At 43.7% G+C, this 25,843-nt stretch overlaps 1 protein-coding gene across 2 annotated transcripts; it reads left to right on the top strand.

Annotated features, from left to right (window-relative positions):
* Positions 1-381: 381 nt before the first annotated feature.
* Positions 382-24,427, top strand: palm1b (paralemmin 1b). 2 transcript variants are annotated; one of them, XM_076976816.1, is made up of 7 exons: positions 382-645; positions 5,573-5,618; positions 7,489-7,569; positions 20,280-20,401; positions 21,177-21,240; positions 22,470-22,491; positions 22,802-24,427. In XM_076976816.1, exons 2-7 carry the CDS (start codon positions 5,574-5,576, stop codon positions 23,197-23,199), a joined length of 732 nt encoding a protein of 243 aa, XP_076832931.1. In that variant the 5' UTR covers positions 382-645; position 5,573; the 3' UTR covers positions 23,200-24,427. The 2 variants fall into 2 exon arrangements, with proteins under 2 accessions (XP_076832931.1, XP_076832932.1); XM_076976817.1 differs by lacking the exon at positions 382-645 and adding an exon at positions 5,042-5,481.
* Positions 24,428-25,843: the final 1,416 nt, after the last annotated feature.

The raw sequence follows: 25,843 nt of genomic DNA, 5'->3' as shown, positions 1-25,843 counted from the left end.
ACATCTAAATAAAAGAGAGCATATGATACAAGTTCATCTGTGAGGCGTCGTCAGTGGGTGAACTGGGGTGTAACTGATCAATCCTCATCGATTTTGAATAGATCATACTTAGCACAAGTGTAACTGCGTTACAGTCTTGTAACACACACAAATTAAGATGATTCTAGGACAAATGAAGGCTAAAATCTAAACACTATCCCCAGGACTACTGAAAACCCTAAACACCTCCCTTTCTGTTTCTAAGGACGAGTGGACGAGGCGATCATCTGTCTCTCTGCTCCTAACACACCAGCGCGGGAAACAAAGGGGCGGTGGAGTCGGGGCTCGCGCTCCATCCATACGCGCCAAGCCACGTGAGAGCGCGCGAGAGAGAGCGCGCGCGAGGGAGCGCGCGAGCGATCTGCTGCTCGCGCATTTTGAGAGGGAAACAAAACAAATCCGTTGACGGGTTGAGCGGCGCTCCCCGTGAAACACAAACATCTCGAGATCTACGACTGAACATCGGACGAACCGTTACTGCATTTGTGCTCAGAATCAGACGGTGTGAGTCTACGAGTCGTAGGATTGTCGTTACGTCTGCGTGAATATTTTTATTATAAGACAAAAGTAGAAGAAGCACTTCTGGACCAGAGGAGCGGATCACGAGTGAGTAACCGAACTGATTCATCGCCCTTCATGTCCCTGTATACTGATTTATTGATTTATTGATTTATGATTTATTGATTTATGATTTATTGTGGGCTACGGTCACAACGGCGCTTTAAATAACGCAGAAATGGTCCAGAAAATAACGGAGACGTGCGATATGGGGACTAGAGCTGCGTGTTTCTGGGCTCCCCACACAACGGTCAACTGGACCGTCTCACCGAGACTCGTGATCATATAACACACACTGGTACCTGAAACACATCAACTACAACATCACAGACACACTGGTACCTGAAACACATCAACTACAGCATCACAGACACACTGGTACCTGAAACACATCAACTACAGCATCACAGACACACTGGTACCTGAAACGCATCAACTACAGCATCACAGACACACTGGTACCTGAAACATCAACTACAGCATCACAGACTCTTAATAATGTGAAGCATCTGAGTGTGTGCAGCGCCCAGCCTGCAGGTCGGTGAGGGTGGGTGTGGGAGGGTGTGTGTGGGGAGGGTGGATGCTCCAACATGGCCGTGTGTGTGTTGGGTTTACTGAGCTTACACACGTCGGTGTGTGTCTGATCTCACTGCCCTTCACGGATCTTTCTTATGTTCAGATGGGTGTAAGACATAATATACACATTGCGCTGGTTTAAGACTCTGTTTAAATATCCTCCAGCCTTGAATTCCTCCTGGGTTGTGTGTGCCCCACCCGCCTGGTAAATGTGGTCTTCATTCGTCAGTCGAAAACAGCGTTTGTCTTGAGTGTTGGTGAAATGTGCCCAGCACCGTTTACTCAGTCCCACTGATCACACGATTACACAATGAAAAAATGCATTAATGTTAAACGACAGAAAGAGGCTGGAAGAGAGGGCGTTGGGCGCCCACAGACCTAATACACCGCTCATGCCAGAAGCTGCATCAGTTTACGCTCCATGGGGTTTCAAGCACAGAGGGCCCTCAAATGCAGACATGAGCAGTAGTATCAATCATAAATACAAACCTAAATATTACAGGGAGCAGCAAAAACACATTAAATTAACACATGTAGTGCTGAATTACATTTAACAATGTATAAGGGCGTGAAGAACCTGGTTGCGAACTCCAGACTGGGAAGTTATACCAAGGACACATAAACTTCTAAGCTGTTTGTCATATAGACAATAACTCGTCTGTCTACTTTTAACTTGTTTTCATGGTGATAGCTAGGGCAGTGTAACCTGTGTGGGCCTTAAGACTCCTGTGATACGGATTTAGATAGCATCCTGCCCATTAGAGCAAGTTGAACGAGTCCTGTAATCACTACACCGTTTTTCCAAAACAGCGCCTCTTATCTGGCATTGAGTGTTGTGTTGAAGCACACCACATTCTTCACCCGCGATCTGTTGGTGCTGCTTTGGAAATAGCATCAGCTGGCTTTCCTCTCACACTCGCTGAAAGCACTTTAGTGCAATAAGTTAAACAGCAAAAATATTGATATTGTATTTTTTTACATCACAAATGTGTGTTTGAAGTTGAAATGCAAGAAGACAGTAGTGATGAAGTGATGAAGTGATGACACTCAACATTCTCCAGCTGTTGGTTTGATCCTCTTGTGTTCAGTGCCCAAAACTGACCTTTGTTCACAAAAACACGGACTGTTGCTTTTTTAACCTCTTACTTCTATTTTAAACTAAAATTTCCTAATGAGTCTCTCTAAATGATTTCCATACAGTACATCAACTTTATACTGTGATGCATTAGCATTTGGATCCAAAGCTTGGATTGCAATTAACCTCCGGTTGTGTGTTTAAACATAGAACGATAGGGCAGACTGAATGAGCATGGAGTTAAGTATAATAAAAGAAGTACTTAAACTTCATCTGGCGAGTGTCTGTCCATCTGGGAGTGCATGGTTGAGTCTGGATATTGTCCAGAAGATTCCAGAGTCAGGAAGTCACTGACGTGCTGCTAGCTCATGGCTGCACACTAGCCCATATCTCTGGCCCGATACTAGCTGCTGCGTCTGTCAGTGCAGTGTGGAGATGAACGTGGAGGTGGGGGTCCGCCCTTCCTGCTATCTGCCCCCCCCCACAGAGCCCCCTCTACCCTTGACATTGCACAGATGAAGGGTTTTCCTCATATTCAATGCCTTTTTCACTATCCAAGGTTGTACTCAAACTCCTCAACTTCTTACCTGTAAATCCTCCCTCTCAAATACGTTGTAAGATAACGCCTCTTAGCGTGGTGCTTGTGTCACTCATCCAGCTAACCTCAAAACTCAAACAGTACCAGACTAGATTTAGGCTTTTTTTAGTAAAGACTTTGACATAAATCACTTTGACATACTATACCTTGGTGTCGAGTGTAAACATCGGCAAGGATCGTCTGTACTGATACCACATTTCAGGCTATGAAACATAAAGGAACTACACACCTGTCTTCACCCATCAAGCTGCAAGTGTCTGCAGGTGAAATTCACTTGAGTTGTAATATCAACACCCATGATATGTAGCTGCTCCATTTTGTATTTTAAGCGAAGTACAACAGAGCCGTATATATAATCACAGGAGCTCAGAGTAAGTACTTCATTTTTATTTAGTTAAGAATTGTTTGAACCAGTTTCTGTCTTGGTCTGCCAGCACAGTTGTATATGTACTCTACATACTACTTAGGCTATATCAAATATTTAACACAGAAAGTAAAACATGAGGCAATTGAGGTATTGATGCAATAGGCATTAAAAACACTTTCGTTGTTAAACTCATAGCATACTGCTAGTGTGTGGATTTTTTGTACGGATTCCTTCTCTGGGATGTGCTTTTTCACTATTTTGGATTTGGTGTTTTATTTTGCTTTTGATGCTTCGTGTTTCTTTTTTCTTTCACTCTTTTGGATGTAAATCTAAGTATGTTAAGGCTTTGATAGGCTGCTTATTGTCACTGGCTGGTGTTTTTTTTCCACTGGCATTTAAAGCTTCATTGGCTGACGAGTTATATGCTGAAAAGGTCAAACTGGCCTGACTGCTGTCCAGTGGCGCTGGTAACAGACCATGAGCTTGAGCAGACCCAACCCACACAGCTCTCAGATTAGAAGACATTAGTCAAGCTTGTATTTTTTCCTGGACTCTTCCACTCTTAGATCTTTCCTTCTTTGTGATGAAATTATAATAAGAAAAGCTGGCAGCACGAGATTAAGCCTTTTTGGAAAAGGAAATTTCTTGAACCTTTACTCCTCTGTTGTGAACACTGTCCTGTCTTCAGGCTGTCCATAGCATAAAAATGATAATCCTGTGGTGTTAAGTTTGGTTGAAATGATCTCAGATTATTTGGGTGAAAGCTGCTGAGACCAGGGGTCAGATTAGGAGACCACTGTGGAGATAAACAAGATAACAGAACAGTTGTTTGGAGCATCATCTGTGCCTTGATGTGGGAGGATTTGCTAATTGGGACGATATACGAAATCAGAGGGTCAGCGCAGGCGAGCTTTACACTAAAAACAAAATGTGCATGATGCAGAGACCTCATCAAATGCTAACAGATGTTGGGCAGCACCGTGTGGATCAGGTCCACCATGCTATGGATCGCCTTACGGTTAGTTGGCTACACTGTGTTGTGAGTGGGTGTTGTGCATGAATCATTTGCAGTGTGGCTCCTAAATGCTTCCTTTGAGTGATTTGTGCCTAGAGATGAGTCCTGGTGACAGTGTTAACGTACTGTCGACTCTGTGAAGAAGGTTCAGCTCTTAAACACCTTCATGTACGACGTGTTTCAGAGTCAACTGATGTTAAAAGGGATACTTCATCCCAAAATACAGAGCCAATACAGAACGAAAGACAGTAGCCTTACCATAATTAGCCTAATTAGCATTGCCCTAATCATATTAACAGCTCCCATTTACTTTTGTTCAGCACCTGGCACATTAGCTTTTTTGGTGGGGCGGTAATGCATTACTTTAAGGTTTGGCTCTAATTGGACAAGACATGATCAGTTCCTTTGTGGGAAATGTGTGGGTAAGCACAAAGCGAGAGAGGGAGTATCTGTGGACGTGTTTTTGCAGTTTGCTTGGTGAGGGCGGCATGTGACATGCCTGCTTGGGAGCACCATTAAGTTCTTCATAATCAGCTGGATGTCTGTTCCCTGTGGACTTGTTTCAAAAGAGAAGCTCTTTCTCTGTGGACCAGAGCAAAACACAGCAATAGAGCATGCTATGACAAAAGACAGCATTGTGCCAGACTTAACTAGGCCTTCCATCAACCATCTCTTGGCTACATAGCTGACCTCATTTTTATCTGTGTGTACCTTTAAGTCTGATACTCTGTGGCAACACATTCCTTGATCGCACTCAAACGATTTCCCAGCCTTTCTCACTGCAACAGAAAAAGTCGCAGCATTGAGCAATTCCCATGTAGGTGGAACGTCACGCTGATCTCTGCTGCCCACAATCACCCCAGCATTAAAGCCCAAGCTCAAAGGACTCCTCTTGATCTTCTACTGTGTTATTCGTGCATCCCAGGACGCGGGACATGGGTTTAATCAGAGTCTTCTGGTGCTGAACCATGTGTCCTAGGCAGGGCTTCTCTCTGCTTCATGTAGAACGTCTGGAGTCAATCTTCTGAGGAATGCAAGCGAGTGTTAGCAGTCCTGAAATTTGCATGCCGTGCATAACTTTTGCTTTTGCTGCCGTGGTCTTGCTGTGGCTTTGTGGACCTGCAGTATAACTCCTCCTATCTGCCTTTGAAGTTCTGGGAAGAGGGACGAAGCTTCCCATTGCACTCCTGATTTCCACTGAAGTGTTTTTGATGGATCATTGACGTGTTTCTCTTGGAAGATAAAGAATCGTTGTAATGCTACATGAACATCCATACGTCATTTAGTACTTATCTGAATTTTTATCTAAACACTGAAACTGTAATCTGTTATTTCTCTTTGCAGGATGTCTGAGGCTTTGACACAGCAAGAGAGACTTCAGGCAATAGCTGTAAGTGAGCTGTGACACACACTCACACACACACACACACACACATACACACACACAAATTCCATTCTCTTCTGTAGTGATATAGTTCACAGATGAATTTGGATATTAGATACAATAAAATACACTAAAAGATACTCTGAACGTCCCATAAGGCAGGCATGCAGCCCTGAGTGCCAAAGGGCTGTTGGTCAGGAGAAGACCCAAGGCCTCATGTCTAATGTGTTTGTAAATCTCTGTAAAGGCTAATGTGTGTCCTGCTGTCTTCACCACTTTTATGTGGTAAATTATTGATGGGGCCTCCATCCCAGAGCCTTAGTGTTCACATCCTGCAAGGCATCTCACAACATGTAGCGATAGTTTCTCCTTGTAGACTTCAGTGGCATTTATTCAACAATGTTCATTTATTCCACAGTCACTTGTTTTTGCTCTGGTCTTATTATATTGGAAACTAGTGGAGAGTTGAGGCTTTGCTGTGTGTCCCCTTTAGGGGCGTTAGCTGTGTCCTCTTTAGGGGTGTTAGCTGTGTCTCCTTTAGGGGCGTTAGCTGTGTCCTCTTTAGGGGTGTTAGCTGTGTCTCCTTTAGGGGTGTTAGCTGTGTCTCCCCTTTAGGGTCATTAGCTGTGTCTCCTTTAGGGGTGTTAGCTGTGTGTCCCCTTTAGGGGCATTAGCTGTGTCTCCTTTAGGGGTGTTAGCTGTGTGTCCCCTTTATGGGCGTTAGCTGTGTCCACTTTAGGGGCGTTAGCTGTGTCCACTTTAGGGGCGTTAGCTGTGTCCCCTTTAGGGGCGTTAGCTGTGTCCACTTTAGGGGCGTTAGCTGTGTCCCCTTTATGGGCGTTAGCTGTGTCCCCTTTAGGGGCGTTAGCTGTGTCTCCTTTAGGGGCGTTAGCTGTCTCCCCTTTAGGGGCGTTAGCTGTGTCTCCTTTAGGGGCGTTAGCTGTGTCCCCTTTAGGGGCGTTAGCTGTGTCTCTCCTTTAGGGGCGTTAGCTGTGTCTCCTTTAGGGGCGTTAGCTGTGTCTCCCCTTTAGGGGCGTTAGCTGTGTCTCCTTTAGGGGCGTTAGCTGTGTCTCCCCTTTAGGGGCGTTAGCTGTGTCTCCTTTAGGGGCGTTAGCTGTGTCTCCCCTTTAGGGGCGTTAGCTGTGTCTCTCCTTTAGGGGCGTTAGCTGTGTCTCCTTTAGGGGCGTTAGCCACATCCAGTTCTGTTGCTGTTGGTTTGTTCAGTCGTGTGCTAGCGTCACATGGAGAAGGACCACTGTCCCCGCGCTGACACTGATCTTCACATTCACTGCTTGATCATTTAGATACTAATTTCAAGCAAGGAATTTGAAGCATAACCCCCCACACAGTGATGTATTTAATAAAGTATCTAATAAAGTAACTTGTAATAGTTACTTTTAAAATCAAGTAATCAATAAAGTAACTAAGTTAATTTTTAAAGGAGTAATCAGTAAAAGGATTACTTTATCAAGGTAACAAAGCCATCACTGACCCCACATAACAGCCACACCCACACATTGAAAGAGTGTCTGCATTTGAGACTGAAACCATTAGCTGGCTTGGCCATGCACACCAGGCCTATCAAAGTCCTGATGACTCAGTGAGGGGTCCTGACAACAGCCTGATCCATGGTAAACCAGAGGTTCACTTTGATATAAATGAAACCAGAGGTTATTTTTCATTGAAACAAAAGTTTGCATAATAAAGTCATTGCTACAAGCTGGATGTTGTTGCTTACATTTATGTGATATCTATATTCAGATGAATGGGGTGAAGCATTTTCTGAATGTACTAAATATTCAGATATTAGTATTTGAGTTACTCTCTTCTACACACTCGTTTGTCTTTTTAATCTATTGTTCTCTCTCTCTGTCAGGAAAAGAGGAAGAGGCAGGCTGAGATAGAGAACAAACGAAGACAGCTAGAAGATGAACGCAGACAGCTGCAGCACCTGAAGGTAGCAACGTGAAACTAAGACCTGTCTTCTGTTACAGAACTGAGGTTGAAATGAATGGTCTGCTTATTGAATTATTTGTTGAATTATCCTGCAGAAAAGGTACAATGATCATTAAAGGAGCAGCTGGTGTGTGCATGTGTGTGTGTGTGTGTGTGTGTGTGTGTGTGTGTGTGTGTGTGTGTGTGTGTGTGTGTGTGTGTGTGTGTGGTGTGTATGAGCATGCTCCTGGGAGCAGCCTGCTTGGGTGTGTCCTGCTTGAGTAATGACCTTTGCTGCACCCGGGGCCAATATTTCTATTTCAAGCCTTTCTTTTGAAAAGCATAACATGAGAATGATTTTGGCCATTTTGAAGTCACAAAACGGGATGAGGTGGTTGTAACAACAGTTTCCTGTTTTGAGAGCCAGAGAAAAATCTGTATCCTCTCTCAGCATTACCTCTGCGTTCTTATGGAAGACCAGAAGCCCTTCACAAATCAGCTGTATTTCTTCACAAATTAGCTGTATTTCTTAAATGTATGTGAAACCTCTCTGTGCTCTGTGATTTGTGAATCAGCCCCAGTTGTCATTTATAGATATATGGAATTAATTAACCATTGATTAAACAAACATTACTGTAACAGGCAATTTATTCATAGTGTCTCATCTGTGGGATAAGCAAGACAGGTGCATAAATAGATGCATAAAGGTTTTATTGTGATAGAATTTAATAATGGTGTGTTTATAATTTGTTAGTATCTGGTTCACTTTTAAACACAGCCTATATTCCCAGCAGATTTCGCCTCCCTAATGAGAAAGTCTCTGTTTTTCTTCTTGCTGCTCTGATATCATTTGCATGGTCCTGGCCATTTTCTTGAAGGTTCCTATTAATGGAAGACAAACCCTCATGCACATGAACACAGGCATGAAACAGCTCTTCATTTTCATGCATGTTTGTGTACCTTAAATATCTGTCAAATTGATAGCTTTGTTTATGTCACAACAGATCTGTGTGATCTGTTCATCTTTACCTGCTATTGTCTTTTGGCCACAAGGGATTTGGTCTTCCGGGGAACCATCGCGCAGGACTGGGTTCACTCTATTGCACTCTCAGAGCCTTTGTGTTTCCTTGTGGGCTGAGACTGTATTGTGTATGTGGATGGGTGTGAGCGTGTGGTGATGTCAGCATCACAGACACAGTGCCAGAAAGGGCTGTGATACAGCCAGCGTGGGGGGGGGGGCAGGGCCTGGAGGAGAGAGGGAGGGAGAGAGAGGGAGGGAGAGAGAGGGAGGGGGAGTGAGGGAGGGGAGAGAGAGAGAGAGAGGGAGGAGAGAGAGAGGGAGAAAAGAGTCATAAAGGGAGGGAGGGACAGAAAGTGATATTTGATATGCTTTTTGAGCAAGATTTGGAAAAAATAAATATTCCTCGTTTACGTAAAGTAATTTTTGACAGTAAAGCTAATTCTGCTATATAGTAAAATAATGGACAATCTTTAGATTTAATTGACAAAAACATTCAGTAGTGCACAGAAAACCTTTATGTAATGTTTGTAAAGCAGTCTGGGACATTATCCCTTACTTTAAAGTAAGCTTACTTTAGCTTACTTTAAAAAGATCAATAAAATCCTGACAATCTCTCAATCAGGCTGTAAACAATTAGTAGTATTACATTGATTCAGTATTCAATAAAGTATATATTCAGTATTCACTAAAATAAAAATCCCTCTCTAGAATGTCTCTGTCCAGAATGATAACGTGCTTTGCTGGCGTTCTTCATCTGGCCATACATCTCTAAGCTCTTCCTTCTGCCTGGGCACAATTCTGACCTTCAAATGCAGTGACTTATGTAAAAATGAAAGAAATACAAAAATACAACAGCTATGAATCGTTAAAAGCTAGGAGGAAGCTGGGTGCTGTTAATCATAATATCAAAATATGTGCACATATTAGTAATCTAGTCCCTTTTCCTCCTGTATATGAAGACGTTTGCAGTACCAGGAGAGAACGTGAGAACAGCTCGGGGTGCTAAATGTGTCCTGGAGCTACATCACTAAAGACTAAAATACTCTCATCTATAGCAGTGCAGTCTATCTTAAATATCCCCAAACTCAGCTCTGTAGATACAACCCATCTCTATTTATTAAACCTGATTTATTATTGTTTGTATGTAATTATCCTTATTTCATTCTATATTACCTTCTCTGTTATTTCATTGTGGGTGAGAGTGAGAGAGAAAGAGGCAGAGAGGGAGTGCAAAGAGAGAGGGAGAGAGAGAGAGAGAGAGAGAGAGAGAGAGAGAGAGATGAGAGAAAGAGAGAGAGATGAGAGTAGGGTCTGCACTGTATCTAATGTCACTGACACAGCAGGTGAGTTTGTAATGTAGTTTATAGATGCTTGCTAATGGTTTCAGTAACTTTGATATTTTTTAATGCGAGGAACACGTATGAGTATTGATCTGGGGGATAAAAGATAGAGGAGTCATAAGACAGATAAAGAGGGAGGGAGAAAAAGAGGGAGGCAATGATGTCATGATGCACATACAGATCTCAAAAGAACAAAATCTTCCCTCTTGAGCAAACATCCCAAATGCAGCCATATTATCAGTAATTCTCAGTAAATAATACTACTTAACTACTGCTAAGCTATGTCCATATATGATACCACTTTCCGTTGTTCTTTAAATTGTATGTCTGTCTAAGGTTATTTGTGCTTCTTGGCAAACGTCTAACTTGCAAAACACTTGGTAATGACTGACTCCTGTAGTTTAGTAGTAGTCTGACTCAATGGTGTCTTGAATTCTGGCCTATCTATACTATTACCTAGGATGAATTCTGTGATCAGATGCAAAGCACTTTGTAAGTCGCTCTGGATAAGAGCGTCTGCTAAATGCCGTAAATGTAAATGTAAATGTATGTCTATTTAACAGAAATTCTTCTTGAGCTGCTCAGTCCCTGAGCTCGCACAATAGTAGCAGTACGGCCTGACCCCACCCCACACACAGACACACCCCCCTTCATGTGACCCCACCCCACACACAGACACACCCCCCTCCATGTGGCCCCACCCCACACACAGACACCCCCCCCATGTGACCGCACCCCACACACAGACACACCCCCCTCCATGTGACCCCACCCCACACACAGACACACCCCCCTCCATGTGAGGACCCGCAGCTCTGTGGCAGGACGTTGTGTGTTGACTGGCTCCTCTGGTGATGTCTGCGTGGCCAGCCTCGTGCACTAGTGCATTAGCTGAATGCCCTAAAGGAGGAAGCTAATGGCCCACTAATGGTCATGTGCACCCGAAGCTCTAAGAGCTAATAAATGGCCTAGATAGCCAGAGAAGGGTGGTGTACATGAGGTGGTGTACATGAGGTGGTGTACATGAGGTAGTGTACATGAGGTGGTGTACATGAGGTGGTGTACATGAGGTGGTGTACATGAGGTAGTGTACATGAGGTGGTGTACATGAGGTGGTGTACATGAGGTAGTGTACATGAGGTAGTGTAGTGTACATGAGGTGGTGTACATGAGGGGGTGTAGTGTACATGAGGTGGTGTACATGAGGTGGTGTACATGAGGTAGTGTACATGAGGTAGTGTAGTGTACATGAGGTAGTGTACATGAGGTAGTGTAGTGTACATGAGGTGGTGTACATGAGGTAGTGTAGTGTACATGAGGTGGTGTACATGAGGTGGTGTACATGAGGTAGTGTACATGAGGTAGTGTAGTGTACATGAGGTGGTGTACATGAGGTAGTGTACATGATAGAGCTGGGCGATATGGCCCTCCAAAAAAATCTTCGATAATTTTTTTAAAAATCCAATTTTCGATTTTAATAGATTTATTTTCCTCTACTAAAAAACTACAGATGATAAAGGAATGGTAAAAAAAGTTTTAATTTATTTTTCACTTAAATTTCACCTTTGGGGTTAAAGTGCAACCAGAAACAAGCAAAAAACAATTGTAAACAAGTGAGAACATTCAGTAACTTTTAGAAGGCTTTCTCCAACATAGTTTAAGCATTGACACAATGCAACCTCAAACTTAAAATAAATAAATAAAACACACCCTCAAAAAATAAATAGATATAAATAATTTGGTGCCCTTTAATAAAATGGAAAACAAATACAATTTAACAATTCTTGCATGTTGCATACTGACAGTCATGCTGTCTACATTCTGATTAAGAACAGGGCTCCCCTCACTTTTGCCTAAATTCCAGCACTTTTCAAACCTGAAACACAATGTAACATTAAAATTCGTCAGGTAAATGTTCCTTCCACTGTTTTTGAGGGGTTTCTTTATACTACCACAGTAGGGCTGCACGATTAATCGTATTTTTATCGTTATCGCGATGTGAAGTTTCACGATAAACACATCGAAAGAGCCACGATAACTCCTTGAATAACAGCAAACTCAAATTGCGTTATCCTCGTCCAGCAATAGAGGGAGCTATTCGCGCTGCAGACTATGATCACGTGACGTAAGTAGGCAAGAGGCAGAGTGAGGCAGAGTTGCCAGGTTCGCGGTTTTCACGCCAAATTGGGCTTGTTTGAAAATCCAGCCGCGGGTAAAAATTCTGGGGCCGCGGGGTGCGGTTTTTGGGCTACTTTTGAGTTGGGCTACTGCGGAAGTTACAAGTCAACACTAAGAATCGATCGCGATATAATACTTAATTTGTCTCCAGTTCACACTCGCAACACCCCCCCCCCCAACCCCCCCCCCCCCCCCCCCCCCCCCCCCCCCCGCCGACAACTTACACTCGCAGATTTTGTGCGGAAAACTTTTGTAGGACCTGGCAACCCTGGAGTGAGGTGAACACGCTCATCAGACACGCGATTTGGTTTAAGCCTGGTTTACACTTGATGCGGCGCGAGGGTCCGGGAGACGAAAATAACGTAATCGCGGTGGCTTCGCCCGTGTGCAATTGCCTCGCGCGCTGTCGATTCACGAGGTCGTGCACCTCTCGAATTTTGTAAGTTCGCGCGCGCCGCGTCTCGGCGCAATGAGAACAGTCATGTTTGCAGGGTTCATACACCTATACAAGGTGGAATTCAAGCACTTGTACGTCACTTTCAAGGTCCATTTCAATAATTCCCAGCACGTTATTGAATTAAATATTTATACATATACTCTAAATGATTCGAAATAAATCGCTTTTTTATCACATTATTTAATGTTATTATTTATTTAAAGTTCGCGCGCGCCGCGTCTCGGCGCAATGAGAACAGTCATGTTTGCAGGGTTCATACACCTATACAAGGTGGAATTCAAGCACTTGTATGTCACTTTCAAGGTCCATTTCAATAATTCCCAGCACGTTATTGAATTAAATATTTATACATATACTCTAAATGATTCGAAATAATTCGCTTTTTTATCACATTATTTAATGTTATTATTTATTTAAAGTTCGCGCGCGCCGCGTCTCGGCGCAATGAGAACAGTCATGTTTGCAGGGTTCATACACCTATACAAGGTAGAATTCAAGCACTTGTACGTCATTTTCAAGGTCCATTTCAATAATTCCCAGCACGTTATTGAATTAAATATTTATACATATACTCTAAATGATTCGAAATAATTCGCTTTTTTATCACATTGTTTAATGGATATTTATTTTCAAAACGCCCAATCTTAACGTCTTCACATTCTCTCATGTTTCGTCCTGGAATTACAAGAGGCTCGTATTTGTTAACGTAATACAAGAGAATTGTTCAGTCAGACAGATATTTGTTGTGAAACAAAGTAGTTACAATTTCAAGCCTTTTCAAATACTTTAGCCTAAATTCCAGCACTTTTCAAACCTGAAACACAAAGCAACATTAAAATTGGTCAGGTAAAAGTTCATTCCCCTGTATTGGGTGTTTTTTTTATACTACTAGGCCTACATATCGTTTCAGACAACACTGCAAAGAATGTGACACGGCAAGATTAAACGCTTCCGCCGTTCGCGGAGGTTAACGAGGTGTGCGGAGTCGCTCACTCCTGAAAGTATAAACCTAGATTGAATCTATTGTTGAATAAACCTGCAAAATATTTGGAATTATTCTGGATTCATTACACAGTAAAAAACAAAACAAATTAACGTGCTGCTGTTCAGAGAGACACTACATTTCTGTATTTTAATCTTAATTTATCGTGGTTCACATCGATATCGGGATATCCAACAATGTTATCGCACATCGCAATTCTAGTCCATATCGTGCACCCCTATACCACAGTTTATACTACCATAGTTGGCAGGTTCGCGTTTTCACACCAAATTGGGCTTGTTTGAAAATCCAGCCACGGGTAAAAATTCTGGGGTCGCGGGGTGTGGTTTTTTGGGCTACTTTTGAGTTGGGCTACCGCGGGAGTTACAAGTCAACACTAAGAATGGATCGCGATATAATACTTAATTTGTCTCCATTTTATACACTCGCGAGGTGCGCGGAGCCGCGCGCTACGGTCACTCGCGAAAGTATAATCCATTGAAGCGGGTTCGGTGACCGAGGCAGAAACTGCTTAATCCAAAATATCCCGCGGAGGGAAGCTTTATTGACAGCGCAACTGAACAATAGCACTCTTCGCTCTCTCCCTCTATCGGTTTCAAACACCTTACAGCGAGGACTACGTCTACGTCTGACGCCGCAAAACCGAACCAACTCCAGATCAAGGAGCTAGTTGCTCTTTTCTTGGACACAAGTTCCGCCGTCATGTTTGTGTGTGTGTGTGTGTGTGTGTGTGTTGAGGGTGGATGGGTGGGAGGTGCTAAACTCACTGAACTACGGGAGCCCACAGTGCAGCGTCGGTGGTGAAAATTTAATCTCAGAAAATCGATTTTCTTAAAAACACATCGTCCTTAACTGTAAATTCGAATTAATAGATAATATCGATTAATCGCCCAGCTCTAGTACATGAGGTGGTGTACATGAGGTAGTGTACATGAGGTGGTGTACATGAGGTAGTGTACATGAGGTAGTGTACATGAGGTGGTGTACATGAGGTGGTGTACATGAGGTAGTGTACATGAGGTGGTGTACATGAGGTAGTGTACATGAGGTGGTGTACATGAGGTGGTGTACATGAGGTGGTGTACATGAGGTGGTGTACATGAGGTAGTGTACATGAGGTGGTGTACATGAGGTGGTGTACATGAGGTAGTGTACATGAGGTGGTGTACATGAGGTGGTGTAGTGTACATGAGGTAGTGTACATGAGGTAGTGTACATGAGGTAGTGTACATGAGGTGGTGTACATGAGGTAGTGTACATGAGGTAGTGTACATGAGGTGGTGTACATGAGGTAGTGTACATGAGGTAGTGTACATGAGGTGGTGTACATGAGGTGGTGTACATGAGGTGGTGTACATGAGGTAGTGTACATGAGGTAGTGTACATGAGGTGGTGTACATGAGGTGGTGTACATGAGGTGGTGTACATGAGGTGGTGTACATGAGGTGGTGTACATGAGGTAGTGTAGTGTACATGAGGTAGTGTACATGAGGTAGTGTACATGAGGTGGTGTACATGAGGTAGTGTACATGAGGTAGTGTACATGAGGTAGTGTACATGAGGTGGTGTACATGAGGTAGTGTACATGAGGTGGTGTACATGAGGTGGTGTACATGAGGTGGTGTACATGAGGTAGTGTACATGAGGTAGTGTACATGAGGTGGTGTACATGAGGTGGTGTACATGAGGTGGTGTACATGAGGTAGTGTACATGAGGTAGTGTACATGAGGTAGTGTACATGAGGTGGTGTACATGAGGTAGTGTACATGAGGTGGTGTACATGAGGTGGTGTACATGAGGTAGTGTAGTGTACATGAGGTAGTGTACATGAGGTGGTGTACATGAGGTAGTGTACATGAGGTAGTGTACATGAGGTAGTGTAGTGTACATGAGGTAGTGTACATGAGGTAGTGTACATGAGGTGGTGTACATGAGGACATTGGATCTATAACGTTCAGTCTCCAAAGCTCTGATCTGCATCCAGGTTTCTGCATGGGTTTGAATGGGCTGAATCTGGTCACATATGTTATTAATGAATGGTCACATGGAGGGGTGTGTGTCTGTGTGTGGGGTGGGGTTACATGGAGGGGGGTGTGTCTATGTGTGGGGTGGGGTCACATGGAGGGGGGTGTGTCTGTACATAATTATCTACTGTGCTTTATCATCTCTTTCCTCAGGTGTTTGTTATAGGTAGGGCTGTGACGGTATGGATTTTTTCTTACTGCGGTGAAAGAGCAACGTATAACCGCGGTAACGCGGTTAACCCCCCCCCCCCCCCCTTCATTTAAAATAAAATGAATAAATTATAGTTTATAAATAAAAACATGCACTTTTAAATTAACAAATACTTAATTCGTCGTACGCAAAATTATGGCCATAATATTGTGGCCACTGGTGTATAGGGGTGGAGCATGGAGTACGCTACCTCCCATGAGCACTTGCGGCAGGAAGGGGTACGCTAAAAGAGTGAATGTTCTTCATTTAAATGTGATGGATTATGTTATTATGTGGTTTTATTATGTGTTTTGGTCATACGTGTCTGTTCCATACAGTAACTTGTGTTTATTTTAGCACTGTTAGGCTCACCGTGTTCATGTCATGTTGGAAGCGACCTGGTTTGAACGGTTTATGTGAAAGCTACAACAAAAACGTTGAGTGACTGTGTGACTCTTCCCTTACTGTCCATAAAGTAGTCAATAAAGAGTTGAGATGAACACACAAAAACTGTCTGGCACTCTTACTCCTACCGACACGCTACAATTGGTGTCAGAAGTGGGCCTCCGAGACCGGTTGACGGAGGAAATCAGACGGTGATGACCCATGCGAAAGGCCGGATGAGGCATGGGGACGGGCCAGCGGAGACCAGTTATGCCAACCTAGGATGCCAGAGGGGGCACTACATCGTGAGAGAGGCAGGGAAGTACCCAACGCAGCATCAACGACAGCGCCCATCGCCTGCGCACACATAGCCGCGCTCTACGCCTGCCGTGTTTCGACGGGAACACCGACTGGGCGGGCTTCGAAGCGCAGTTAGACATAGTGGCGAAGCTCGCGGGATGGTCCGGGAGTGAAACAGCAGCTCACTTGTGCCTGGCTCTGCAGGACGCGGCACTGAGCGTGCTGGTCGAACTACCACCCGAGGATCGCCACGACCTGCAAGTGCTGAAATCCGTACTGCGAGCTCGCTTCGGTCGCCAACCACCGGAAGCGGCCGCTAGACAACTCCTGCCTGGCCGGCGTCGCGGACACGGGGAATGGATCTCAGTCCTGGCTTCCGAAATTTTTCTGCCCACGTGAGGTCCAACTCCAGCTAGCGCTCGGTCAGTTCCTGAACGCATTGGAACCTTGCGAGCTTCAAACACACATCCGCTTGGCTGATCCGGTTTTGCTGGAGGCGGCAGTGTGCGAAGCCGAGGGAGCGGAGTTGATCCTGTCTGGATGCGCTAGCCCCTGGAGGGCACCCCAACAAATCAGCTCCGGGACGAGGTGAGCTCGTGCCCCCCCTGGCGGTTTTGTGGTGTGCTGGCACTGCAGTCAATGTGGGCAAAAGTCATCTCAGTGCGAGGCGCCGGGAAACGGGAATGGGGCCGCCCAAAGAGGGACGGGTTGGCCCCCGATAACGACACATTGCCCTCTGTGTTTACCTCGCATTTCCTCTGACACGGCGGACAGTATGTTGACTGCGGCTTAGGTGAAACCATGGTAAGAGCCCTTATTGATACCGGCTCTTCGGTTTCATTGTTGCGCCCCGATGTTTTACCAGATACTATGATTTACCAACCTAGTATGCCAAACGAACGGGCTTGTCTAGCCACCGTTACCGGGGGGGAGTGTTTCAGGGACACCTTTGCTAGTTCGGAGCGAGACTGCACGAGGACGTGGTTGGTGGAACACAAAATCGTCATGGCCGATGCTAATCGATTACCATTTGCGAAGCGCGCGGCTGCAGAACGACAGCTGCACGAGATGGCTGAGATGGGCGTGATCGAGCCTTCCACGAGCCCGTGGGCCTCACCCGTCGTACTAGCAAAGAAAAAGGATGGGTCTTGGCGTTTCTGCGTGGATTATAGACAGCTTAACGCGGTAACGAAAGTAGATTCGTATCCATTACCGCGCGTCGATGATTCGCTAGAATTACTGTCTGGTTCGGCGTGGTTTAGCTCGCTGGATCTGTGCAGCGGATACTGGCAGGTGCCTCTGGCAGAGCCTGACAGAGAGAAGACTGCTTTCACAATAGGACCTGGGTTATGGCAGTTCACCGTCCTACCATTTGAGTTGTGTAACACTCCAGCAACGTTCGAACGGTTGATGGAGTGCGTCCTTAACGGGGTCCCGAAGACTACGTATGTGGTTTATCTGGATGAAGTTTTGGTTCACGCATCTGATTTAGAGTCGGCGCTGTCAAATTTGGAGCTCGTATTGGGGTTGATCCGTGCAGCAAACCTAAAGCTGAAGTGCAACCCTGCTAAGTGCAACCTGCTGCAGAATCGGGTGCACTTCTTGGGGCACGTAGTGAGCAGGGCAGGGATCGAAACGGACCCGAAGAAAACAGAGGCGATTCGCAAGTGGCCCACTCCGAGTAGTGTCAAGCAGGTACGCAGCTTCCTGGGACTCGCGTCGTACTACCGCCGTTTCATTAAAAATTGCATCTCCGCTACATAACTTAACTAAGGGCGGTGTGAGATTTCGCTGGTCGGCTGAGACAGAGAGAGCCTTTTGCATGCTAAAACAACAGCTGTGTAGTGCGCCAGTTCTCGCATACCCTAGGATGGAAGAATGCTTTATAGTAGATACGGACGCAAGTGACCACGGTTTGGGAGCGGTGTTGTCACAAGTACAGGACGGGGTTGAACGCGTCGTCTCATATTTCAGCCGGCGCCTGGATAAGTCCGAACATAATTACTGCGTTACCCGCAGGGAGCTGTTAGCCGTGGTTGCAGGCCTGGAACACTTCCGTCCTTATGTGTACGGCGGGCAGTTTCTGCTGCGCTCCGACCACGCATCCTTGCAATGGTTGATGCGTTTCCGCGAACCAGAGGGCCAACTTGTGAGGTGGTTGGCCAGGCTGCAGGAGTTTGACTTCCAAATTGTGCATTGTGTAGGTACTGTCTGTGCGCTGAAACAAACTCCGGGGATATCGGGTGTTGCGCTGTGATTACACGCACCGAGCCTGGGCTGGGTGACGTCCCTTGTGTGCCGTTCGACCAATTTGGTGTAATACAGCGAGCAGACCCGGAAGTTGAGTGGGCAATTCAGGCATTAGAGTCCGGTGCCTGACTGGGCTGATATCACGGTTCTGGGTCCCATTGCCAAATTGCTGCGGTCTAATTGGGGTAGCTTGAAGCTCGTGAGCGGCGTCCTGTGTCGGGTTTGGGTGGACCCGGTGGGCCAGCGCTGCGTTACTCAAAGTGTGGTCCCCCGCAGATTACGCAACACGGTCTTGCAGGTGGTTCATGGGGCACCAGGCGTATAATATAATAATATTATAAATATCTTATTTTTCTGTCTTCATGTTCCTTGCAAGACAAACCAACATGTTCATTTTGTCCGGTTTAAGGGACAATCTAAACGAGGTGGTAATGTTGCCTGCTGTGCTGAATACATACTCTGATGGAGTGCTCGTCGCGCAAACGGTCATATATTTTCTGGCAATGTTTGACAGAAGAGGGAATCCATTTTTGTTTCCATAGAATTCTATGGAAGCCCATTCCCGCCACCTAAAATAAAAAAAAAACAGCACATATATTTTTTTTTTCTCATTATTAAGTAAATTGCTATCTCATTATTTCGAGATACTAAGTCATTATTTTGAGAAAATAATGACATTTTACAACTTTTTTCAACTTTGTCCTACCACCTGATGGGTGAAGAAACATCTACAGAAAAGCTGCAGCCCATTATAAACCGCATGGTTCAAAATCGTGGGGGAAAAAGTAGTGGCTTATACTCCGGAAAATACGGTAATCGCGCACAAAAATCCAGCACACACCTCCATCACCCAAACCCCATTTATTTAATGGACTGTTCCTCTCGTGTACACAGCGATCGCAATGAAAATGTTTTTTCCGTGTTTTTTTTGCAATGGAAACGATTCCTTTTATAGATAAATAAATAGATAAACCGTGGTAATGAGCTCAACACCGCGGTAGGCACTACATAACCGCGGTATTGCGGTAATGCGGTTATCGTCACAGCCCTAGTTATAGGTATTGCTTACTGTCTTTTTCTCAGGTATTGTGCATAATTGGGTTATAGGAATTGCTTACTGTCTTTTTCCTCAGGTGATGTGTATATTCAGGTATAATAATGACTTGGCATAATTGTTAGGTATCATATGACTTTCATCTAGTGGTTTTTCCAGCTTAGAGTACCTTGTGTTTAGGACTATCTATACTACCTTGGAGATTCCAAGCAACTACGTAGCACTTTTGTAAGTCGCTCTGGATAAGAGCGTCTGCTAAATGCCATAAATGTAAATGTAAATGCAAACGTTATGCAGAGTATTGTGATTTGTCTGTGTGTGTGTGTGTGTGTGTGTGTGTGTGTGTGTGTGTGTGTGTGTGTGTGTGTGTGTGTGTGTGTGTGTGTGTGTGTGAGAGAGAGAGAGAGAAAGAGAGAGAGAGAGAGAGAGTGTGTGTGTGTGTGATCCAATTGAGAGTGTTAGATGAAAAAATGTGGAGAAGATATGTGAAGTTCTTGATTCCACTCTGTTGCTGTTTTCTCTGTATAAAGTCGAAGGCACTGAGAGAGCGATGGCTTCTGGATGGAGCGCCCTCCAGTGGAGAGAATGAAGTACAGAAACAGCTGCAGGAGGATGAAGCCAAAACTAAAGGACTGGAGGAATCCATCCTCAGGTAGAGAGAGCCTCATAGCTGGAACTTTCATTTATCTTTCATCAGAATTCACTTTTAAAGAAATCTCAAAGGCTGAATGTTGTTGGAGCCTTCCATCTTATCTTTAAGAATATCAAACAGTTTCTTCAGTGGAGCTGGAATCAGCATTGTTTAATTCATACTTCATAATTTTCTAGTGAATAATTGACCACAAAAGCATGACAAGACTAGAATCTCTCACGTCTTCGTAATGATTACTGCCAGTCCGACTCCACCCACTCAGTTTTGGAGTTGGTGGAGTTGGTGGTGTTGATGGAGTTGGTGGAGTTGGTGGTGTCTACTCCAGACAGAGCTCAAAATATCAGCCTCAAATCAACATTTCATTTCAGCTTTGTGTTTCTTGCAGCATAAGATGAAAGAATCAGCGGACTTAATGTTTTGATGTCTTAGTAAGGATTAGGTTTGTGGTTCTGATTCTGTGTGTGTGGCTTGTCGTGCTCCTGCCACAACATATGATTCATCCTGATATAACCTGATATGTCACACTAAAGTAGATACCAGATTAAAAATACTTTCTAATATTGAGTCATCAGAAGGGTATTTGTTTGTATTTTAAAACAACATTCTGAGCTATGTGCATTCATGGGTTCATTACATATTCTTGTTTATATAAAGCACCCTCAGTTGCCTTTGTATATGAAATGTGAAATGCAAACGTGCCTTGTGTGTCTCTCTATATATGTAACCGCACCTCTATGTGTAATCTCAAAATAAAGCACATGTGTTTGTGTGTCAGGCTGGAGCAGGCCATAGATGAACTGGAGACTGGGGCTTCTGCTCCTGGAGACCAACACGGCCATGTGAGTGCTACTAGATTACGCCATGACAACCAGGACATTAGCATTGAATACGTGAATTATACCAAAGACAAACCAGAAATAGAGTAAAGTACATTTTATTGAATAAAATACATTTATTAAAAAAGTAATACAATTATTGTTGGATTATCCAACAAGAGACAAACATTACCAATTTAAGTGTTACTAGATTAATGTGTGAGTTATTGGATCCAGCGATTAGCATTCTGTCAAAAGTCTTTGTTTCACAGCCTAACTGCCTAACCCTCTACACTATGGAAGAGTACTGTAAAAGTGCCTTCCCTGTACACTATGGAAGAGTACTGTAAAAGTGCCTTCCCTGTACACTATGGAAGAGTACTGTAAAAGTGCCTAACCCTGTACACTATGGAAGAGTACTGTAAAAGTGCCTTCCCTGTACACTACGGAAGAGTACTGTAAAAGTGCCTTCCCTGTACACTACGGAAGAGTACTGTAAAAGTGCCTAACCCTGTACACTATGGAGGAGTACTGTAAAAGTGCCTAACCCTGTACACTATGGAGGAGTACTGTAAAAGTGCCTAACCCTGTACACTATGGAAGAGTACTGTAAAAGTGCCTTCCCTGTACACTATGGAGGAGTACTGTAAAAGTGCCTAACCCTGTACACTTTGGAAGAGTACTGTAAAAGTGCCTTCCCTGTACACTATGGAAGAGTACTGTAAAAGTGCCTTCCCTGTACACTACGGATGAGTACTGTAAAAGTGCCTTCCCTGTACACTACGGAAGAGTACTGTAAAAGTGCCTAACCTTGTACACTACGGAGGAGTACTGTAAAAGTGCCTAACCCTGTACACTACAGAGGAGTACTGTAAAAGTGCCTAACCCTGTAAATTATGGAAGAGTACTGTAAAAGTGCCTTCCCTGTACACTATGGAGGAGTACTGTAAAAGTGCCTAACCCTGTACACTATGGAAGAGTACTGTAAAAGTGCCTAACCCTGTACACTATGGAAGAGTACTGTAAAAGTGCCTAACCCTGTACACTATGGAGGAGTACTGTAAAAGTGCCTTCCCTTTACACTATGGAGGAGTACTGTAAAAGTGCCTAACCCTGTACACTATGGAAGAGTACTGTAAAAGTGCCTAACCCTGTACACTATGGAAGAATACTGTAAAAGTGCCTAACCCTGTACACTATGGAGGAGTACTGTAAAAGTGTTGTAATACCCAGTCTTGGATCTTCTCTTTCAGGCATCTGCTGGCCCTGGAGAAAGTGAGCATTTCACATTTCATGTTCTCAAGTTTCAGCTCTGCTTAAAGTTTTATGACAAAGTAAAAAGGGACTTTATTCAAGGCATCTAACAGTTTGTTTGCTAGCTACCATGCCATTCAACTGGTGTAACAAGCTAGTCTCTTTTCAAAATGAGCAACATTATTCAATATAATTCTCCTTCTTTATGATTTTTTTCATTCTATGCTGACTCATAAACAAAACTCCTTAAAAGCAGTAGATCTTTCACAATTATCTATAATCCAGATCAGTTTAATATACTTTACGGTATCATTTTCTCTTTCCACTTTAGTGGAGAATGGTCTTCACAAGCCCAGCCCCAACAATGAGCAAGCCACCAAGAAACAGGTAACAGGCATGGAGGCCAAGCTGCAGTGCACCAACCCAGACGCAGCCATCGAGAACGCCAGCACAGAGCACCCAGTCACCATGGTGTTCATGGGCTACAAGAACGTGGAGAGTGAAGACGAGACCAAGAAGGTTCTGGGCGTAGACAACGCAGTGAAAGCTGAGTTTGTGGTCATCGAAGATGGAGAAAGCAAAGCGCTGGCCGAGGGAGCCAAGGAGGAGCAAACCCCCCTGAACGGCACGGCCTCCAGCCCGGAGAAGACCCAGGACGAGGGCAAGATGGAGGAAGAGGAGGAGAAGAAGAAAGAGAAGCAGCCGTGCAAGTGTTGCACGGTCATGTGATCTTGGGTTCGGACTTTGTCTTAGCTGAAAAACGCGACCCGACAACAGCGCGGCGCCGAGCGTGACGCCCTGAGATGTTCGCACTGCACAGCCAAGTCACCTGATCTGATCAACTCATACAGTGTTCATTTGAGTCCAGATCTGCACCTGCTGAGATAGAGTGGAGTCAAACAATCACTGTATGAGTTCATTCAATCCTGGTGCTTTTACTGTGTGTATATTACAGAAAAACAATTGTTGTCCAGTATGTATTTCTTTTTTATTTCTATTAATATTTTTCTATATTTCTGTCTTGACATTTCTATATATACATATATATATAAACATATATTTTCATTATGTATCCTTATGATGTTCAGTGCTCATGGAGGGACAGAAAGAAGAAGCGAGTTCCAGATCCCACCTGGTGGACAGCGTTTGGTGTCCTTTCACTTGTCTCATTTTAAGCAAAATAGGAAGGACACAAATACAGCATCTCTCTATAAATATTTAGCTATTTATCTCTCATAATAGTGTTTCTAAAATGTTACTTTATTGATGAGATCAAATTATTATATTGTCATATTGCAAAGTTATTATGCTTTTTTAATATAAGTATTGTTTGTTTGTTTATTTTTATCATCTCAGACCACTGTGAGGACAGGTACATAGACTGTAGTTCACAATCACACATCATGGTAGAGCAAAATATGTGTCAATATACTTGATGTATTTATGACTGTTCATACTGCAAGTTGACGTGGTTTATCCAGAGAGGAAATAAAAGGCCGTCCTGACACTCTGTTCTGACACCGCTTCATATTCCAGTGCTAATCAAACTCAGATTGTTTCATATTCCAGTGCTAATCAAACTCAGATTGTTTCATATTCCAGTGCTAATCACAGTTCAAACCAAACTCCTGATCAATCAGTACATTTTAAATAAGCAAGACCAGTTTTGTTTTGTAGCAATAAGTACAAAATTACCAAATTAAAAAGACCATTTACTCAAACACCTAACGTTTGTTCTCTAACAATGCGTCCCCTCACAGAAATGTGTGTTAGAACGGTGGCCCATACAGCTGTTTAGAACAGTGGCCCATACAGTTGTTTAGAACGGTGGCCCATACAGCTGTTTAGAACGGTGGCCCATACAGCTGTTTAGAATGTGGATTTGTGGCTTTATTGATGTTTGGTGTGCAGTGCTTTCAGTTGCTGTATGTTTATAGTAAATGGCATCACAACCACTTTCTCATTTTTCACATAGATTGTGTCCAATAAATGAACCTCATATCCACTGATGTCCAAGTGGAATTGCCTTCTCATCAGAACTGTTCAAAGTCAGGGCTCTAAAATATTTTTTTCATATTCCAAAAGTGAAGACTTTCTAAACGTGCAGTTTCTGTCATCGTGATGTTTTAGTTATGAAATGCTTCAGTTGTTTTGTGTGGGACAGTAGGCGTCGTTCTGTGGATATCAACCGATGGCATGACCTTTAGGTGCTCCCTTGGTATGTCCAGTGCCTGTTATAGTCTAAGTGTTTGATTCAGGAATAATACAAATAAAAAATGGTTTACTATGGTTGGAGATTTGGCTGTTGGTTCCACTGTGTTTGTCCAAAATTAACATTTTTTTATGTAAATTGTAAAAGTTTAGAGATTAATATTTTTTATTAATTTTCAGAAGAGTCCTGGTTCAGAAGGTAACATAGGTCCTGTTATTTATTCATATTTTGGTCACTGCACCCCCACTTCACACTTTCAAACATTTTTGGGGGTACAACATTCCTTTGTTATTTACATTTTTATGTAATATAATCATAATAATTTTATGATAATACAATAATAATAATCACTGTGAAGTTACATCGTAACAGAGTCTAACGAAACAAACGCAGCAGAATCACTCCAAACTAAACCACTGGAACAAGGTGTCTAAACATTTTTGGTCTACCTCTTCTGTCTTGATGTACTGTGTTCACATACTTCTTGTAACTTAACCCCTGACCAGCTTCAGGTGAAAAAACTAAATTACTCTTGTGTGTCTTGTCCCCTGTCTGCAGTAATTGCTTGATTTCACATATTGCACATAGTTTTTTTTTTCATTTACTTACTTATTTATTCATGTATTTATTTATTTAAATGCTGTCTCTGAATTGTTGCTGTTATAACATCTCAGTGATCTTGCTTCATTCGTCTAATCCACATGCTCAATCCACTAGCACAGAGTCAGCACAAAAGGCTATTGTGACGGGCGGGGGTGAGCAACGAAAAGGAAGCGATCACGCCAAGTCTCAGGGAAAAATGATGGTTTAATAGAAAGTGTGCAAACCTAAAACCCGTGCACTATCTCCAAATTAAGGATATAATGACCAGCGGTCAACTGGTACGACGACAAGACATATATAGACAGACAAACGACCATCAGGTGGGAACGGATCACGGGCTCCGCCCACCTGAGGGGCGTACACGACATCACAAAACAACAACAACACAGCCGCTATGGACGGAGGCGACCGGTAGGGGGCCGCCTCACCGTGACAGCTATTAGATAATTTTCTAAATGGTTTCTTACTTTACATCATTGGATCTACAAATAGTAGCCTCTAGCTTACTATGAAATCAACAACAAAAATGACCCATTTACCAATGTACTAGATACTGAG

The sequence above is a fragment of the Brachyhypopomus gauderio genome, chromosome 16, assembly GCF_052324685.1.
Source record: "Brachyhypopomus gauderio isolate BG-103 chromosome 16, BGAUD_0.2, whole genome shotgun sequence".
NCBI classification, from domain to species: Eukaryota; Metazoa; Chordata; class Actinopteri; order Gymnotiformes; family Hypopomidae; genus Brachyhypopomus; species Brachyhypopomus gauderio.
Note: the sequence above shows the minus strand (reverse complement) of the source record. Positions and strands in the feature narration are given on the sequence as shown.

What these genes read in the sequence shown, in the direction of transcription:
- palm1b (XM_076976816.1), top strand. Translation starts at nt 5,574, where the DNA reads ATGTCTGAGGCTTTGACACAGCAAGAGAGACTTCAGGCAATAGCT. An exon ending in GACAGCTGCAGCACCTGAAG is followed by an intron (nt 7,570 to 20,279) that starts GTAGCAACGTGA and finishes CTCTGTATAAAG; the next exon opens with TCGAAGGCACTGAGAGAGCG. An exon ending in ATCTGCTGGCCCTGGAGAAA is followed by an intron (nt 22,492 to 22,801) that starts GTGAGCATTTCA and finishes TTTCCACTTTAG; the next exon opens with TGGAGAATGGTCTTCACAAG.